The 17,655-nt window shown below is 57.1% G+C and overlaps 3 protein-coding genes across 3 annotated transcripts; all 3 read right to left on the reverse strand.

The window, feature by feature from the left end:
* Window positions 1-27: 27 nt before the first annotated feature.
* SCHCODRAFT_01170471 (uncharacterized protein) lies at window positions 28-7,186 on the reverse strand (the record flags this gene model as incomplete). Its single annotated transcript, XM_050341163.1, has 22 exons — window positions 28-87; window positions 139-289; window positions 345-801; window positions 850-1,293; window positions 1,348-1,512; window positions 1,565-1,658; window positions 1,708-1,880; window positions 1,928-2,168; window positions 2,218-2,328; window positions 2,382-2,966; window positions 3,016-3,208; window positions 3,255-3,448; window positions 3,501-3,782; window positions 3,836-3,972; window positions 4,023-4,318; window positions 4,371-4,766; window positions 4,886-4,977; window positions 5,049-5,174; window positions 5,226-6,242; window positions 6,309-6,738; window positions 6,894-7,011; window positions 7,057-7,186. 22 exons carry the CDS (start codon window positions 7,184-7,186, stop codon window positions 28-30), a joined length of 5,892 nt encoding a protein of 1,963 aa, XP_050201575.1.
* Window positions 7,187-7,300: 114 nt separating this feature from the next.
* On the reverse strand, window positions 7,301-11,741 carry SCHCODRAFT_02568673 (RecF/RecN/SMC protein). Its single transcript, XM_050343818.1, has 13 exons — window positions 11,618-11,741; window positions 11,478-11,567; window positions 11,319-11,423; window positions 11,075-11,271; window positions 10,652-11,026; window positions 9,899-10,603; window positions 9,709-9,848; window positions 8,880-9,663; window positions 8,381-8,827; window positions 7,953-8,327; window positions 7,718-7,895; window positions 7,504-7,667; window positions 7,301-7,452 (listed from the first exon to the last, which is right to left on the reverse strand). Exons 1-13 carry the CDS (start codon window positions 11,655-11,657, stop codon window positions 7,435-7,437), a joined length of 3,618 nt encoding a protein of 1,205 aa, XP_050201576.1. The 5' UTR covers window positions 11,658-11,741; the 3' UTR covers window positions 7,301-7,434.
* Window positions 11,742-12,489: 748 nt separating this feature from the next.
* On the reverse strand, window positions 12,490-13,128 carry SCHCODRAFT_02614530 (uncharacterized protein). Its single transcript, XM_050344663.1, has one exon. The coding sequence runs from the start codon at window positions 12,914-12,916 to the stop codon at window positions 12,542-12,544; it is 375 nt and encodes a 124-aa protein (XP_050201577.1). The 5' UTR covers window positions 12,917-13,128; the 3' UTR covers window positions 12,490-12,541.
* Between the last annotated feature and the right edge of the window lie 4,527 nt (window positions 13,129-17,655).

Genomic DNA, 17,655 nt, shown 5'->3' on the forward strand with positions numbered 1-17,655 from the left:
TCCAAGCAATTACAATGCGCGTGCGACTTAAGCGAAATCGTCGTCGGGCTCGGCCGTTACGCCGTCTTCGTTCCAAATCTCGATGAACTGTAAGGCAGATGTAAGTACACAGCTTGAATACGAACGAAGGGCTCTCACTGTTGCCTTTTGTCGCTCGGCGTCCTCCATATTCAGGAGAGGCTGCGTCGCATATGGTAGCCTGTCCCAAGAGATCGGCCGCCCGTGCTTCCTCGTCACACCCTTGTCACCAATAGCGCTTTTCTTGCCGACGACGAACTTGGAGCACTTGCTGCAGACATAGTCAGTACTGCCATGCAAAGGATCAACAATGAAATCAGACTTACTCTTCGGATAGTCCATAGAGGGCCTTGAGATGCGCCTTGAGCAACATGATCATCGCGATGATGACTGACAAGCGTCGTTGGGGGAGGCAGTCGTCCGCAGTTGGCGCCACCTCCGAGCCCTCGGCGTCCACTTCCATTGCATCCGCCGGTCGAATGTGGCTTAGCAGGTGTGAAGGCGACAGCGCTTCCAATACCTGGGTACCCGTTGTAGCGAGGATGTTTGTGAGCGCTTTAATGACGGTCAAAACTTCCTCCTGCGTTTTGTAATCGAGCGCGGCGAAGTTCTCCGCCATGTAGCGTGAGAAGTCTACCTCATCCTGAGTGGCTGAGAGCGTGGACCCGTCGGGGAAGACCTTGACGAGGGCGCGAAGGAAGTCTTGTCGAGGTGCCCGCTTCTCACGCACGAGCGAGTACCACCTTTGGAATACAGCAGTCGCGGTCGGTTGCAAGCGGTACCCTACATCATGTAAGTCGTCGATGATAAGCCATGGTTTGGAATGCTCACCCTTTACACCGTCCTGGCACACTCGCCGCTGATAGTCATAGGACGCTCGTGCGCTCTGCACGTAGCGACCGTTCACAAGCGAGGCATGCTTGCTATGTAGGATAGCATGCAGTGCGCTCGCACGGTTGGCGACGGTCGGGTTCGGACTGGTCTCTAGCGCGACAATCACCGGGAAGGACTGCAGTGGATGAGCGAGACCTTGCTTCACAGTAAAGCTCAGCACGTCGATGGCGGGAGACTGGATGACCGGGTTCTGAGACAAGGCAGCGGTCAACACGTGGTCGAGATATCGTTGAACGACAGCCGAAGCAACCCTGCGTGCCTTATGAGCATCGGTGCAGTGATATACGATGGATCTCACGTACCCAGAGTCGGCGAACCCATCGGTGTTACCCACGAGCTCGTCCATGTTAACATCAGAAGCGCCGCCCGCCTTCTGCGATTCTACAATGCAGGTCAGAGGCGTACCCTATCGTAACCAGAGAAACGCGTCCTTACCCCTCTCCTGCATCGCATGCTTCTGCTCTTGGGACTGTAAGAACTCTTGCATGATTCGAAGTATCCGCGCCCGAGCCTCCTCATCGTCGCCGCTGAAGACCTTGTCCATGATCACGGCGGAGTCTTGCGTCGACATCAACGTAGGATAAGCACGGAACAGGAAGCCTGATGTAAGGTGGTTAGCCAAGCCGATGTTTGGCTCAGAGACTTTACGGACCCAAGCACTGGAGAACTCGTCCGCGGAAGGATACATTCTCGTTGCGTTCGTAGAGCTGCAGAAGCAGAGTGTACACACGATCTGTAACGGAGTCCTGCGAGGTTGACGTGAACATCGCACAAAGCGCTCTGTTCCATACACACCTGTGCGACTGAGTCAAGGTCAGCGACCCATGTTGCTTCGGGGTGCTCGATACGCAGGGCGTCAAAATTGCAGTGTTCGGCCAGGAGAGATACAATCAAGATGAGAACAGTCTGCGGGATGACCTGTTTGTCCGTAATCGCGCCGCCAGCCTTGAGCACACTTTGCAGTCGGTCTAAAGCCAATCAATAAATGAATACCACTGACACAAACGACGCTTACTGTGGCACGACTTCAGAAGGTTGACCAAACGGCCATAGTCGTGCGTGAGGTGCTTGACGACAGCACAAATACAAGCGATGGTCTCCTGCAGCGTGTTGAGGTTGCGCATGTTCGGCTTGATGACCATCGGCTGTAGCGTTGCTTGCAGGTCCTGACCGAACTTGACCGCCGTCTTGGGCATGTGCGGCACAGACGCGCGAAGGATCTTGAGGACGTGTTCGGATATCGCATACTCCTCTGCCTGCGATACGGTGAGCGGACAGGCTCAACAACATAGAATAACTACTTACACCAGTCGCGTTCTTGAGGTAAGGCAATAGCGTCGCCCCGTTATCCGCTGTCAGGATGGTAGGACAGGCGGAGGTGAAAAGGTAGATCGTCTTCACGCAGTTCAAGACCGTCTGAGGGCAATGTGAGGATGATTTCGTGCTATCAGTGAACAGAGAGAACGTACAAAGCCGGGCAAGTCCGAGTTGTCGACCAAGCCATCAATGAGCGTATGACAGACTTCGAGGTATTTCTCCCTGAAGAATTGCCCATCGCCCGATTCTCGCTCTGACGCGATCTTGTGTAGGACTTCTTCCAAAGGAGACTGACGGTCGTGGAACTGGCCCGCCACAGACATGATGACTGCGACCTTCGACAGCAAGGGTGCCCTGTCCTCGCCCGCGTCCTTGCCCTTTCTTCCGCGAGACGAAGGCACGGGGGACGGCGCGGCGAACCAGAGATCCTCAATAGTTTTGATAGCTAGGTCCTTGACTGTGTCATCCTCGTCGAGTTGTCGTAGAACAATGCGCTTTGCGATGTCGCTACGCTTCTCTTGATCGTCTGTAACCTGGTAAAAGGCCTTCAATAGCTTGATGACGCGCTTCCGGACGCCGAGACCGGTGTCCGCGATGCGGTCGGCAATCTTGGCGTAGTACTTGCCAGCCACCTCGGGCGACTCGACCATGTACTTGCCGATGAGCTCGACGGCGGCGTCGCGGACAGAGGGTGAGCTGTCGAGAAGATGACCCTCAATAGCTCGGCGGACGTCGTCCTATGGAGGGTAAGCAGACTGATTGAGGGGCTGCAGGATAGGGGCATACCAAGGAGAGAATGCTCGGATCGCTTGAGATGATCTGGGCCAGGGCTCGCAAAGCCTTCGTGCGTACAGTAGTTGCTGTCGCATTCAGGGCCTTGAGGACGACGTTCAAGATGGGTTGGAAGGACTTTGGCAAGTGCTGGATTGTCCCGATTTCCTCGGCGAGTCGATCGATTTGAGTGGCCTCGTCTTGCATCCTGCGGCGCGTCAGCTTCGGTGCAAAAGCTTTTTTGCGTAACTTACCCGATGTCGAAGACATCTGACGTCTGCTCCTGCCATAGCGAGCGCATGGCGGACTTCAGCTTGTTGCCGACGACTCGCAGACCATGGACGTCAAGATGGTCATTCTGGTCCGGATGATCGATCGCAGGTACTATGGAGTTCAGGCAGGCCGCAACCTCCTCGCCTAAGGTCGTCGCAGTGAGTTCTCGCGCGCTCTTCGGAAAGGTCAATGTCGAGCTGGTTAACGCGCGGGCATCCATGACTCACATCGTACGCCTGGTCATCCGACGATCGTTTGCTGAGGTGCGCCGCTACATCCACATGAGCCTGAAGCAGGACGTCCACACCCTTCTTGTCGGTGGATTTGACTAGCTCGCTCAATCTCTTGACACCAAGGTACGACGAGTCCGACTCTTGCACTTGCGACCGCACTTTCAACTCGACTGTGCGGATACGAGTTGCGATTGTGCCGAGGTGATCCAATGCAATGGCCTTCGCGGGAGCGCTGGTCGCTTCAGCCGACGAGTTGCTATCGTCAAATAGACGCAGCTACAACGCCGTGAGTGACTTTCAATATGTGCGGTGATATCAGCAAGACGTACCAGGTGCTTAGCGGCTGTGCTTAGTAGAACGCTTGCAGCTGGCCATTCTGGCAGGTAAAGGACTGCGAGCGCGTCGGAGATGAGCGTGTCGAAGATGTTCCTATACTCAGCCTCGTTGGAGTTCTTCGTGGCCTTATCTGGGTATGAAGTTGAGCAGGTGCACGGTGGATAGAATATCAGCACTTACTTGCACCAATCCGCCCGATCAAGAACCTAATGATGGTCTGCGTGGCTGAGTACGTGCTCTGGAGGCCGTTGCCGTACAGCTGCAATTCTTCCTTGTCAAACTCGTCCAGGAAGGGTGGAGGCTGCCCCTGCAATCCCATTTGGCTCTCCGAGATACTCTCTTGACGCTTCAGCGCATTCATCTCCTTCCGCCGGTGCTCGATATTACGAGCTTTGACGGCAACATCATGTGACGATGTCTGGATGAGCTGCAGCAGCAAAGCGGATACGGTCCGTATGGAGCGACCGTCGCGAAGGCTTGACAAGTCCTTTAGTCACCGAGCGACGTTGAGCTGCGACGAAGACTCACCGGAACTGCCCCGCCTTCTGCTTCGTATCCGACAACCTTGTCAGCGACGTCAAGATCTCCTCAATGATCCAATGCCTCTGATCCTGTCGGATCGCGAACACCGTCCGCAACAGAGTCAGCGCCTCCAACCTCAGCCCCTTCATCGAGCTCGGGCCGAAGCTTCTCATGGGGTCGTCCTCCTTTGCTTTGCCCTTGCCAGCCTTTCGAGGCGTCTTGGCTTCACGGGCGGTGGACTTGCCGTCCGTGCTGCTGTCGGCGACGAAAAAGGGTTCAACGGCAAGGTAGGCGGTCTGGATGATGACCTTGTCGCTCATGGCGAGGCTGGCGGTGGTGAGGAGCGTGTTGATGCGCGGGATGGAGGCAGAGATGGAGGTGTAGACTTCGGCGATGCGGTCTCTGTGAGGTCAATATTCAGCGACATGAGCGACAAGGAAAATTGGTTTACATGCCTATGCAGACTTGTTCTAGTCGTCGTCTTGATGAGAGCATTGATGGTGGGGACAGTGGATGTGGACGTGGCGATGGCCTCTATGAAAGGGTATATGATCTTGGTGAGGTGATTCTTGATAGTCTCGAGACAAGTCGTAATCAGTTCTTCAGAGTACATCTGGGACAGCATCAGCTCCTGGGCCCCGTGCGTATATGCGCTTCAACGATGCATATATGCGTCCCACTTACTTGCTTGGGAAGCCTATCACTGGCAAGCAGCGCCAGTGCACAATCGGCAGCCTCCACTGAGTCCCTTGCCAGCTCAAGCGATGAGAGCAGCCGGTCCAGTTCCTCGTCTGAGGCCATTGCTACGACCTTCGTTGCTTTCTTCTTCCCTTTCGTCGGCGACTTCGGTTCGGAACCAACCTCCGGCGTCTCCTCGTCCGCATCCTCCTCGTCAACATCCATTCCGTCCGCGTCCGGCTCCGCCCGCCGTTTCCCTAGCGTCTTCTTGCTTGGCGACTTGGGCTCAGCAGTGCCCGTGCGACCAGCAGCCTGCCCGAACGGATCCAACTCCTCGCCCATCCGCACGCTCCTTAGGAGTATTCGCAGCAGTCGCCCGAGCATCTGCATGTCGATGTCCCCGATGCGGCCCCCGGCGCGCTTCACGGGGCTCTCGCCCGCGCGCACCGACTTGCGCGGTCGCGCTACGCTGACGATCGCCTTGGACAGCTTGCCATGCATGAAGTGGTAGCTGAGTGCGGGGTGCCGTGACTCGCCGGGTGGGACGTAGGACGCGAAGATGTGGCTGGGGTAGTCGGATGAGATGTGGTTGGGGGAAGAGGCGTGGTGCGACGGGGAGGATGTGGGCGGCGCAAAGTCGGCGGGGAGCGCGTCCTCGGCCTCGAAGACGTCCTCGAGGAGGGCAGTGAACTTCTCGAGCGGCGCGCGCGAGTCGCGGTCGCCGGTCTTGCGAGGGCTGGTGTCGACGTTGGCGTTGAAGAGCTTCGTGCGCGTCGGGCTGAGCTGCTCGACGGGCGCATAGTCGTCGAGGGGGTCGGGGGAGTCGGAACGGGTATCAAGCTTGCTCTTTCCCTTGCCCTTCCCGGTGTTGAGGGCTTGTATGCGGTGTTTCGATTGCGGGGTAAGCCAGGCGGGGCGCTGGATTTCGACGCAGTCCATGACGCTGGAACCGGACTTGAGCAAGTGGGCGGTGAGGGCCTCGTTATGTTTGCTCTTCTTTGGAGTGACGGGTACTTGCGGCGTCGCTGGCAGAGCTGAGACGGATGCCATAGGAAGACCAGAAGGCTCTGCTTGTGATTGCATCCGCGACTTTGCAGTACGTTGGGAGGTTGGTGTCGACGGCACCTGTTCGCGAAGAGATTGGGAGCTCGAGACACGCTTGACGCTCGGACTTTCGAGCTGGAATAGTGATTTGCGCTTCTTAGGGGATGTTGTCGAAGACGAAAATGTGGCGGCCTTGGCCCGCGATATCAGATCTGCGCGCACGGTAGTCGTCTGGGATGGCGAGACAGTCAAAGCAAGAGGGTCTGGACTGTCGTTCAAGAGGGATGGCAACGACATGCGCGCATGTCGCGGAGTGCCGTTTGCCACGCCCTGGTTGGGCGTTTGGGCGGTAGCAGGGGCGCGGTTGACATTGAGTTGGCGGCTTTTCGCAGCAAGAAAGTCGTCGAAGAACTGGGGTGACTGCATGGGCTCTGCCGGGACCGGGGGTTGGGTGTAGCGATTGGGGCCAGGAGGGCCGCCACCGAGCGCGTACATGAGGCTGTTGACCGGTGGTGGTTTTAGCGGGCGGCTGGACTGGGGCGGAGGTGTGGGGTAGGCATTCACGGGTGTCATTTGCTGGAAGACAGAGGATGCGAGGGCAGTGGATGTATGCATGTAGTCCTGGTTTTGTGATCTGGGGAATGGGTAGGATCTGTGGTCAGGGGAGTGTTGGTGAGTATATGTGGGCGAGGAGAGCACTGGGAGACGCACGGGCCGGCTTCTGCACTGATAAAACGCGTCGCGTTCGTCCTGTTGACATCCCAATATCCTCCGCTCGTGTTGGGGGCGACAGGAGCGGCCATGTACTGTACGTCCGGCGCGTACTCAGAATACGGGGGCGGATTGCCCTGCGGCGCATACAGCTCGGGCTGCGCAAAAGAAGGCGGGTGCGCTGGACCCGTCAGGGTATTGATATGCCGCGCGACTGGGCTCATCAGCGAGGGGAACGCGCTCGACGGCAAGTACTTACCATGGTGAGTGGGCACGCCTGCGGCAATGGGGTAATGTGCATATATGCGCTGGGATTCGAGCACTGCGGGGGACGCATGTTGGTTAGACGCGTCGTGGCGGCCAGCGTACCACGGCTGGTTGCTGCTCATCGCGTCCGACGGCGAGCAGTGATGGTCCGCGTCAGGACAAGAGACGCCTTCTAATTAGCGCGTGGCGATTTCTCACGGGCCTCAATGATAGTCACGCGCTCGTCACGCACTCATCAACATCAACTCGACACCGAATCGTCATATTGTACACAGCATACAGTACATTCCTAGCAAGGTAACAGACAGCACGAACAACATTGCAGTAGAATCCCGAGAAAAATGAGAATAAACATGGAAAGCACGAATGTCTACTGAGCTTGCGCTTCCTGCAGCGGTGTAAGGCGTCGTATAACAAGGCCAAGACACGGAGGACTCACCTGGTCAACGAACTCCATGGCCTCCTCCCTCTTGATAGCCCGAATTGACGATACCTTCTGGTTGTTGAACAGCACGCCGTAGAATTTGTCCGCCGTGACCAACATCTCTGGCCTGAACGTCGTCGTGATGAACTGCGCCGTACCCGAGAGGGAGTGGATCATCGCTGTGAACGATGAGCAATCGAGCAAGCATAAGCTATACGTGTCAACATACCTGCAACTGCTGTCCGGTACTGGGCGTCCAGGTTCGCGTCGATCTCGTCGAACAGGTAGAATGGCGCAGGATCACACTTCTGGATGGCGAACACCGTCGCGAGCGCCACGAGTGACTTCTGCCCACCCGAAAGCTGCTGTATGCGAAGGCCCTCGTCCACCTTCGAGTTAAAGGATACCTAAAGCAAGACAATATTCGTTAATCACCACTCGGGAATATCGTATATCTCACATACCTTGATCGACACGCCCGTGTAGTTGTCGATCCCACCCTGACCTTCACCATCCTCGTCCTCATCGCCTTCTGCCTCATCGCGGTCGATCTTCCTCTGGATGATCAACCGCCCTCGCCCGGCTGGCACCAACCCCTCAAACACCTCTTCGAAGTTCTTCGCCACCTGCTTGAAGGTCCGCTCGATCGCCTCGTCCTTCCGCTGGTCGAGCACATCTACGAGCTCCTGAATGGATTCGGCGGACGTGTCTAGCTCCTTCCGGCGATCGCGAAGCTGGTCGCGTTGTTTGGTGAAGTTGGTGTATTGCTCGACGGCCTTCTTGTTAACGTGGGCGAACCCCCTGAGGGTTTCGCTGACAGCGTGCAGTTTCCTCACGAGCTGCAGAGTGTGAGGTCAGTTACAATACGGCCTTGACAGACGCGGGGACTCACCCTGTTCGGGTTCTCGTCCACGTATCTGACGAACGCCTCTTCCGGCAGCACACCCAGGTCTCTGATATTCCGCGCACACTCATCCTTGCGGTTCTGTAACATTTGGCGCTTCGCGAGATACCGCTCCGTTGTCTTCTGCTGCTTGCTCATCGCACGTGTGTCCTCCAGCAGCTGATTCTGAACCTTCTCTAACGCAGCGCGGTCCTTCTGCATCCGCTCGGTGACCCTGTCAATCTCGGCGTCGAGGGCCTGGAGCTTGGTATTGAGCGAGGCGATGCTTTGGTCGAGCGTAGCGAGCTCGCGCTGACGGGCGGCGAGGGTGAGGGTGGCGCCGGTGCCGTCGTCGGTGGTGTCGCCGAGGGACTCGAGCTTGCGCTTGACATGATCCCGCCGCCGGCGGAGGCTTTCATTGAGCTCGACTTCGAGGCGGTTCTTGTCGCTTTCGAGCTTTGAAGGTTGGTTAGCGCATGTATCATGTCTAAATTACCACAATGCTCACCGTATTCCTCTTCGATGTCAACTCCCTCAGCTGCTTAGAAGACTGTTCTGAGTCTTGGTTGAGCTGCGCGAGCTCCTGTTCCTCCGCGTCCGTCAGCCCCTTCGTCATGGGGCTCTCCAGCTCGCGAGTATACGAGTCCAGCCGGCTCTCAACACTGCGTAGCTCGCTTTCGAGTTCCTCCGCCTCGTGCTCGAGCTTCTCTATGCGCGCTTGTAGCCGCTCCTTCTCGCGCGACCGCGCAGTCCCATCAGCCAGTCCGCGCTCGCGAGCCTCGCGAATCTGCGCCTGCTGGGCAGCGAGGCGGGATATCTGGCCAGACACCCGCGTGATCTCCTGGTCGATCGTAGCAATTGCATTCTTGACCTCCTCGCTGCGCGCCATGGTGGCCCGGACCTTCTCCTGCCATGACGCCGCCGCACGCACTGCGTCGAGCCGCGAGCGGCGGGGGTCGTGGTAGCCGCCGGTGAGCGCGCCCTTGCGGTCGACCTTGTCGCCGTCGGTGGTGATGGTGTTGATGCCGTGCGACTTGACGTACGCGGTGGCGTCCTCGAGCGTGTGGCAGACGCAGGTCTTGCCGAAGACCTGCTGGAGCGCTTTGATGTGCGTCTCGTCGAACTCGAGCTGGTTGATGAGCGGGACGGCGTCGAGCGTGTCGGGCATGGGCGGGACATTGGGGTGGAGGCGGTTGAGGGGCATGAAGGTGACGCGCCCGATCCTGTCACGGATCATGATATCGAGGACTCTGGATGCGGTCTCGTCGGTGTCGACAACGACGTGGAAAAGGCTGGAGGGGTGTGAGGACTGGCTTAAGAGGAAATAAGCGACTGACCTGTTGCCGGCGGTGGTCTCCACAGCGATGTTGAAGGTTTCGTCCTTGATCTTGAAGAGGCGGTACAACGGTCCGTACACGCCTTCCAAGCTGTGGCGCTGCTTGATTTGGTCAACGGCGCGAAGACCATTGCCAGTATCCTGTGTCGAATTCAGTGCACGCGCCCTGAAATGATAGTAATACAACGCACCTTGTCCATCATGCCGGCGAGGGTGCGCTCCGCCTTCTTCAGCTCCTCGCTTTCACGAGCCAGATTGTTGTTCAGCTTGGCATCTTCCCTCCAGTACTCTTTCCGCTTCTCGTTGAGGTCGTTCGCCTTCTGATTGAGCTGCGCCGTCTGCTCCTGCAGATCACGGATCCTCTCGCGACCCTCCTCGATGTCCGTTTGCACGGTTGCGAGCTGCTCGTCGATCGACGTGCACGTCCTCTTCGCGTCCTCGATCTCCGCGCGCGTAGCCTCGAGGGCCTGAGATTGCGATGATTTGTAGCTCTGCAGGCTGCTGATCTCCTGCTTGAGGAATGCGTCGCGCTCGGCCTTGTTCCTGAATCGGTTCGCGCGCCCGCGCTTCGAATGCAGAGCTGTCAGCCGCGCCTGCATGTCTGCGAGCCTGTGCTTCTCCTGCATTTCGGATGCGCGGAGGGCTTCCCATTCCGGAAGGATGCGGTCGAGCTCAGCCTCCTTCGAGGTGATCTCGCTCTCGAGTTGCGCGAGCTCGGCCTGCAGCATCTGGCGCCGGCCGCCTTCGGACTCGCTGGTCGATTGCATGTCGTCGATAGAACATTTGATTTCGGTGCGCGTGCCGATGAAGTCGGTGAGTTCGGCCTGGACGTCGTCGCGTTCGGCGGTGAGAGCTTCGAGGGTATGCTTGTGCTCTTCGATGGACTTTTCATATGCCTAAAACTGGTTCAGTGTGTAGGCCTCATACGCAGATGAATTACGGACCTGGATCTCTCTGTCGCGTTGACTTAGATGGTCGCGTCGCTCGTTCGCAGTGTGAAGTTCGTTTCTGCGCTCTGCCTCAACTTCTTCAAGCGCTGCGGTGACATCTTGAAGCTCTCGTTGGTGCAGCGCGTACTCGAGGCAGCGTCGCTCCCGATCCTTGTCTTGGAACTGCCTTAGCTCTTCCTTCTCCTCCTCGAGTTCGGTGAGACGGGATTCAATGTAGTCCAGTAGCTCGTTGATCTTCCCGCGTTTAGTGTCAGTTTCCGCCATAATGCGCAGGGACTCGGTACGTCGTTGTTCGTAGACCTTGGTGCCCGCCACCTCCTTCAACAATGCTAGGCGTTCGTGGTCTTTTGCGTTCGTCAGGGCAGTTATCTGTAGCATGGTAAGAGGGGGTAGGCAATCGACGAATAAGTGACGCACGCGTCCTTGTGGCACGATGTAGTAGGGGTTGGACTTGCTGAAGCCAGCGCTCTCCAGCAGATTCATCACGTCGGCCTTACTCGCGCTCTTCTTATCAAGACTGTATTCGTCTTTCTTGAGGCCGATCGTTCGTCGTAAGATGACTTCATCGTGGCCTGTCGGAAATCTGTTATCGGAGTTGTCGAAGACGATCTCGACTAGTGTCGTTAGAGTGATTCGTGTGCAGAAGGCAGGTGGCGCGCACCGTATGCAGACAGTGTAGTAGTGGTAGATACCCCTTCGTGCAGCAGAGACTGGCGTTCCTCGCGGCTCATTGACGTGTAGGCATCTGACAATACGAAGCGAATGGCTGGGGGGCGGGTTAGGTGGAGACAGGGAACGAGCTGTGTGGTTTGCTGCGTACCGGCGAAGAAGTTACTCTTTCCCGAGCCATTTCTCCCGACAACCACATTATGCTTGGGCGAAAAGGGCTCAATCTGCGTTTGATCACGGTCTGCGCCAGAGTCATTGAAGGCCTACGCCACACGTATGCGAGCGACTCACAAGATTTGAAGCCTTGGATGGTGAGAGTCTTGATATACATGAGGGTTTCTCTCTTCGCGGCCTTGGCCACAGGAGACGCGTGAGAGGCCGGGTTAGGTCAGGTCAAGTCGCGTCACGGTCTCTGCTAACCAACACCGATTTGAGCGCGACTCATGTCACATCCCGTGGTCTGTGACACGTCGTGTCTGGGTCAAGAACTTTGCTTGATTTTCCGGCTGTCCCGCTCCATGATTGTACAATCATTCCTGGGCTACTTTTGAATTTCTACGTATGGTGCTCCATCTGTGTGGTCACAGCCTGGATGCACTTGTGCATAGCAGGCCGCCACTTCGCGTGGCATAAGGTGAGCTAGTGGGTCGAGCTTAAATGCGTGTTTACTCAAGTCTACTAGTAACGTGGCCCCAGGGGCATGTTACGAGATCTGCCTTGTTTGTACCACATTTGGCCACTACAAGAACATCTCACACGTGCCCTCAGACGCGTCGAATGCGCCGCGTGTCGCTGCCACCACCATTATAGCACTACAGGGCAGCTGTGGTCGTAAGGACCTTTAAAAGACCTCCGACAATTATCATTGAGGTATTTCAAAAGACGTCGTATGTCTTATCCACACAGCCACGGCCCCCCGGCAGGTAGCCGGGCAGGCTCCGGTCGACGCCCGATGTGGCAGGTGACCCCCCGGCCTCGCCGGTCGGGGTTTCCCGCAGCACGCGTCGCACGACGCGCGCGCTCCGCCGCCGCTTGCGCTGCCTCGTGCTCTGCGGCGGCTGATGCGCCGCCTGTGCGCCGCCGCCGTTGCTTGGTCAGCACGTCGGCGCGTCGCGCTCGCGCGCGCACCGCCGCCGCGGGTCGCGTTTTTGCACTACTTTGTATAGCAAATGAGTGATATATGTATTGTATTATATACAATGTACAAAGAAAGCGCTAGGAAACGCGGGAGGTAGAGAAAAAGAGTAAAAACGCGCCGACGAAAAATTTCGCCAGCGTGACACGTGTCATCGAGCCTGCGCAAGCGGGCACGACCGAGCACGCGTTAGGTAGGGGGTAGGGAAGGGTGTGGGCGAGTGGTATCCAACACCCCACCACGGCTCCGGCCGCAAGCCAAGGTGGGGGTGGGGATGGGGGAAGGGGGAGGTCGAGCGCGCTATATCTGCGCATGACGCGCAGGCGAGTATCATTGCCGTCCACGTGAGAGGGGTAAGGGAGGCGGTGCTGGAAAGGGCGACGCTTTTGAGGGGCGGGGGAATTGATGCCGCGCTTGGAAGCGCGCGCGGGTTGGGGGTCGCGGATGGGGCCCATGCCACCACCTTGAGATAGGGATAGTGCGTGTGGGGGGATGGTTGATGTCGCCAAGGCGATAGAGATGAGGGGGGAGGGTGTGGTGTGGGGCGAGGGTGGCGAGGTGGTGGTGAGAGGGAGGGAGCAGGCATCCGATCACGATGCCTGCGAGCGCGATTGTGAGCAACCACGTGTGCTGGAAATGGTGGAAAATGAAGGGGGAGAGGTGTCCGAGGTCGCTGGGAATGTTGTGGGGAAGTACCGGCGACACGCGCTCTGGAATAGCGCGCAGGGGGCGGTGGCCAGCCATGCCAGATTGGTCTCGATGTTCGGGACCGCTGAAATCCGTCTTGGGACTGCGCGGATGCCGGTCCGGACGTCCGAGGGTCCTCCTCGTCGACTTCGATGGCCCCGGGAGCACGCCGACGAGCGTTTATGGACGTAAAAATTCAATGGAGCGAAGGGGAATGGTATATAGAAATTGTATCTGAGGCTTGAACTGGAATACTGTCTCAGAATATGTGTCAGACATCGAATTACTCCAAATCTGCCCCTCAATACCTAGTATCTGTGTTCCTACACTATATCTAGGACACAGAATATTGTATAGCATACATGCCAAGTTGGAAAAAGAGTACCCCTACACATTACAGCTTGTTTGACGCTCATCTGCCAAGTTTTGAGCGAGATATCACCCAAAAGCTCCGTTTTCAAGGCTAAAGAAGGTGAGAACACTGGCTTGCATGAAGGGCATTGTAACTGAATCTCAAGTTCTGCAAGCCACAGACGCTCATATGCTACAAAAACTCATATATGCGGTCTACTACATGTACTCGACGCTAATCTTCCTTTACTTTACCGTCTCACATCCCTCGGCTTGCATCCGAGGCCGTCGAGTACGACGACGACGAAGCCCGGACATCGGACCGAGCTGCCGGCCCGGACATCCGCCGCGTCGTGGCGGCGCGTTCTTCACTCCCAACCACCACCTCCCTGCCCCCACGGCTGCCCCGCTCGCCCCCGCGCCCTCGCTCCCTCCTCTTCTCATCAAAAGGACGACATTACACGCGTTTTACGCGTTTCCCACGCGCCAAACGCGTGTCCGACGCGCGCAATGCTGGCTGGGCAAGCGACAGCCGGGGGTCGCCTGCGACGCGCGGCTACGCGTCGAAGCTTCAAAAGGCCGTCGGAGGAATAGGGGGGGATGCCCTTGCATCCCGCAGGTGCGTCACTGCGCTCTGCACACGATTTATACTAACATACTTTGCTCTCTATTCCCGGTTTTTTACAGTGCATCTCCCCGCGGCGCGTCCAGCGCTGCGGGGCGATTTTTCTAATCGGTAGTTCCTCAAGACCTCCCCCTCCCCCCCTCATCCCTTCTCCCTCCCTCTGTGCCGAAACGCGTCCCCGCGTCGAGCCTGGCCCGTTCGAGTACCCACCGCACCGGCGAATTCGCGGTGCTGGGCTCGGCGTGAGACGCGTAATTCGACACCTAGGTCATTTTGGCCTAGAGGGGGGCTGAGCGCTGCGAGTGCTAGCCCGCGCGCTTGTAATCGCGCAGGTGCTCGCTCGCCGGCTGGCGCGCGATCGCGTGACGGCGGTCACGCACCTCACCCTCAACCTCCACTACTACCAGCACCACCTGCGCCACCTCTCACGCACGCGGGCTATCGCCCCTGTCAAAAGTAGGGTATAGAGGGGCGAGTCTGCCTCCTCCCATGGGCGGACGGTTTGCCTCGCGTCCACGCTTTTGGTCCGCCTTCCTATTCGGGAAGAACTTTCCCACGCCGCTCCGGGGGCGTCCGTATTTATCCTTACTGTACATCTCTTTTCCCTCAGTCGCTATTCCACTAGCAGGAAGACTGAGGGTATGTTTCTCACTTACTATACTCATACTATTTACTGACTGTACTTTAGTCTTGCGCGTCCTGCGCTTCTTTAGGTATGAATTTCAGTCGCTATTCCACTAGCAGGAAGACTGAGGTCTTGCGCGTCCTGCGCTTCTTTAGCTCGTGAAAGCCCCTCCCTCTCTACACCGCTTTGAGCACGCGTGAGCGTGGTCATCCACTCTCGCGCGCTGCTTAGGGCACGTTGCGCCAGCGAAAAATTTTCGCTGGCGCTTTTGGCCTTTTTCTGCACAGTCCAGCGCTTTTTAGGTACATTGAGTGCATGTACTGTAGTGTAGATTCAAGTTCTTTTATTCTCTACATGACGCGACGTGAATAGCGGCGGCGGTGGTGGCAGCGCGCGCGCGCATGCGCGTGCGCGACGTCCTCCGCCGCGCTGACTAAGCAATCGCGACGCGCGCGCAAAGGCGGCGCATCAGCCCGCCGTAGGGCACGTGGCAACGGCGGTGGCGGCGCGCGCGCATCGCGCGACACGTGCTGCAGGAAACCCCGACCGACGAGGCCGGGGGGTCGCCTGCCGCATCGGGCGTCGACCGGAGCCTGCCCGGCGACCTGCCGGGGGGCTGTGGCTGTGTGGATAAGACATACGGCGTCTTTTGAACTACCTGAATGATAATAGTCGGAGGTCTTTTAAAACACCTTACGGCCACAGGTGTACAGGGTACTGCTTGGGTAGGGCACTTAGCATATAAGGGCCTGTTCGGGAAAAAGAAATATGTCGAAGTTACCTGACTTACCCGCCTTACAAGGCAGGTTAACAAAGATCAGCAAACTTTCAAACGGTCCAGGCCTGACTTACTTGCCTGCAAAGGCAGGTAAGTCACACAAGTTAGCTGACTATGACGTGTTTCTTTTTCCCGAACAGGCCCTAAAGATTTGTCCGATTAGTATGCTAAGAGCCTAAGACTTCCGACGCTTAAACACTTATTTTTGTTGAACATTTGGCCTAGTCACGACATGTCACGTTGCGCCACATGCACATCATATAACTCATATGGACACACATGGACACATATGTTGGACTTGTCACATGTACACTTTACTCAGCGTCTGCAGTCCTCTTGACTCATTGTATATTACTACATATGACATCGTTGCCTCTCTGTACATATATAAGGAGGCTCCTCTACCCCTGTAATAACAGGTCTTAACCTACTCTGCGCATAGCCTCTAGCTCAGCTCTCTCTTATATTCAGGTAAGCTGAGTGGTGTGCTTCCCAGCATGCTCAACAGGTTATGAGCCCCGGTGAGCTGTGTTCAGCGCCCCAGTGGCAGCGGCACAATGAGTAGCACCTCAGTGGCTGCAACTCATGTCATCTGCGTTCTTGCTGGCTGCGATGACGAGCAGCGCCTTGCTCGCTTGCCTGTTCGCTACTAGCTGCTCTAAGCGCTGGCAAAACCATGCCGGATCGTGCTGATCGCTCCTGATCTTTCATGATCGCTGCTGATCGCGCTTGATCAAGGTGCCCATCTCTAGCGGAGATGCTGGCCCTTCAGGGCGCATTGCTCTTTCGCTCATCGGCACAGTCCTTACCGACATGCTGCCTCTATGATGACATGCGAAACAATGCTGACGATCTTACCAGATCACAATGTCGAACACCCTCACCTCTACCGTGCCCGTCTTCAACGGCAAGGACTTCAAGTCCTACGCCAAGAAGATGAAGGCCTACCTCCAGTTCCAGGGCATTGACTATGTCCTGACTGAGGAGAAGCTGAGTCCAATCACTACCACTAAGGAAGTGAAGGGCAACGAGGAGGAGCTGAAGCAGTTCGATAGTGACAATCACAAAGCGCGTGGTGCTATCATCATGCGCATTGATGAGCGTTTCATGGACAACGTCCCTGACAAGGACGCAAAGACTGCTAAGAAGCTCTGGGAGTACCTGGAAACGACGTATGGCTCAGCGCAGCTGGCCGACATCTTTGGGTACCTGCAGACCGCTCTGAACGCTAAGTTCGACGAGCCTCAGCACCCAGATCCGCAGCTGAGCGTCATCCTCCAGCAGTTCACGCGTCTGAAGAACGAGAATGTCGCCATTCCCAAGTTCTTGCAGGCCATGATCTTGCTTGCGATCGCGCGGGTCAAGCCCATGACAACGAATCTCCTTCAGTCTCACTCGAAGACTACGCTCAAGGTCTCTACTGTTTGCGATGCGCTTCTAGCGCACTACTCGCAGCAGGGGATGAGCACGAGCGCCACTGCTCAGAAGTTCAACACCAAATGCAAGCACGATGATCCAAAGTATTCTAATCAGCAACAGGGCGGAAGCTCTGCGCCCAAGCAGGGCGACAATGCTGAGAAGAAGAAGAAGAAGAATTGCAGCAATCGCGCTGGTCAGAATTCTGGCAAGGGCAAGGGCGGCAACGCTCACGCTCATGGCGTCTCGGAAATGGCTGGGATGATCTCTTTGCTGCACGCTCCCGCTCCTCTCACACTGTCGGTGCCTGCCACCAAGACGTCCCACATCGCGCTCATCACGAAGGACGGTATTTCTGTCCGCACCGTGACTGAGAAGCCCCCCGTCAAAAACGAGGAGGCTGTTGCTGACAACGAACACTCCAAGAGCGCCCGAGCCGTCTTTGACTTTGGGAAGGAGTTGGACATCACAGTGACGCCCCAGGTGTTCCGTTGCCTCGACAAGATCGTCAACAACCATAGCATCCCCCGCGTCGACGACGAGGACGAGGAGATGGGTTCCCCCACTCCCAAGGCTTCTGGCTCAAATCTTCAGCTCGAAGATCTCGCTCCCCTGGCGAAGCGTGCCAAGATTGACTCAATCCCCGACGTCAAGATGGCCTCCGCGCAGCAGAACAACGAGAGTCAGCTGTTTGACGGAGAGAGTCGCCTCT

Source organism: Schizophyllum commune, assembly GCF_000143185.2.
Source record: "Schizophyllum commune H4-8 unplaced genomic scaffold SCHCOscaffold_3, whole genome shotgun sequence".
NCBI lineage: Eukaryota > Fungi > Basidiomycota > Agaricomycetes > Agaricales > Schizophyllaceae > Schizophyllum > Schizophyllum commune.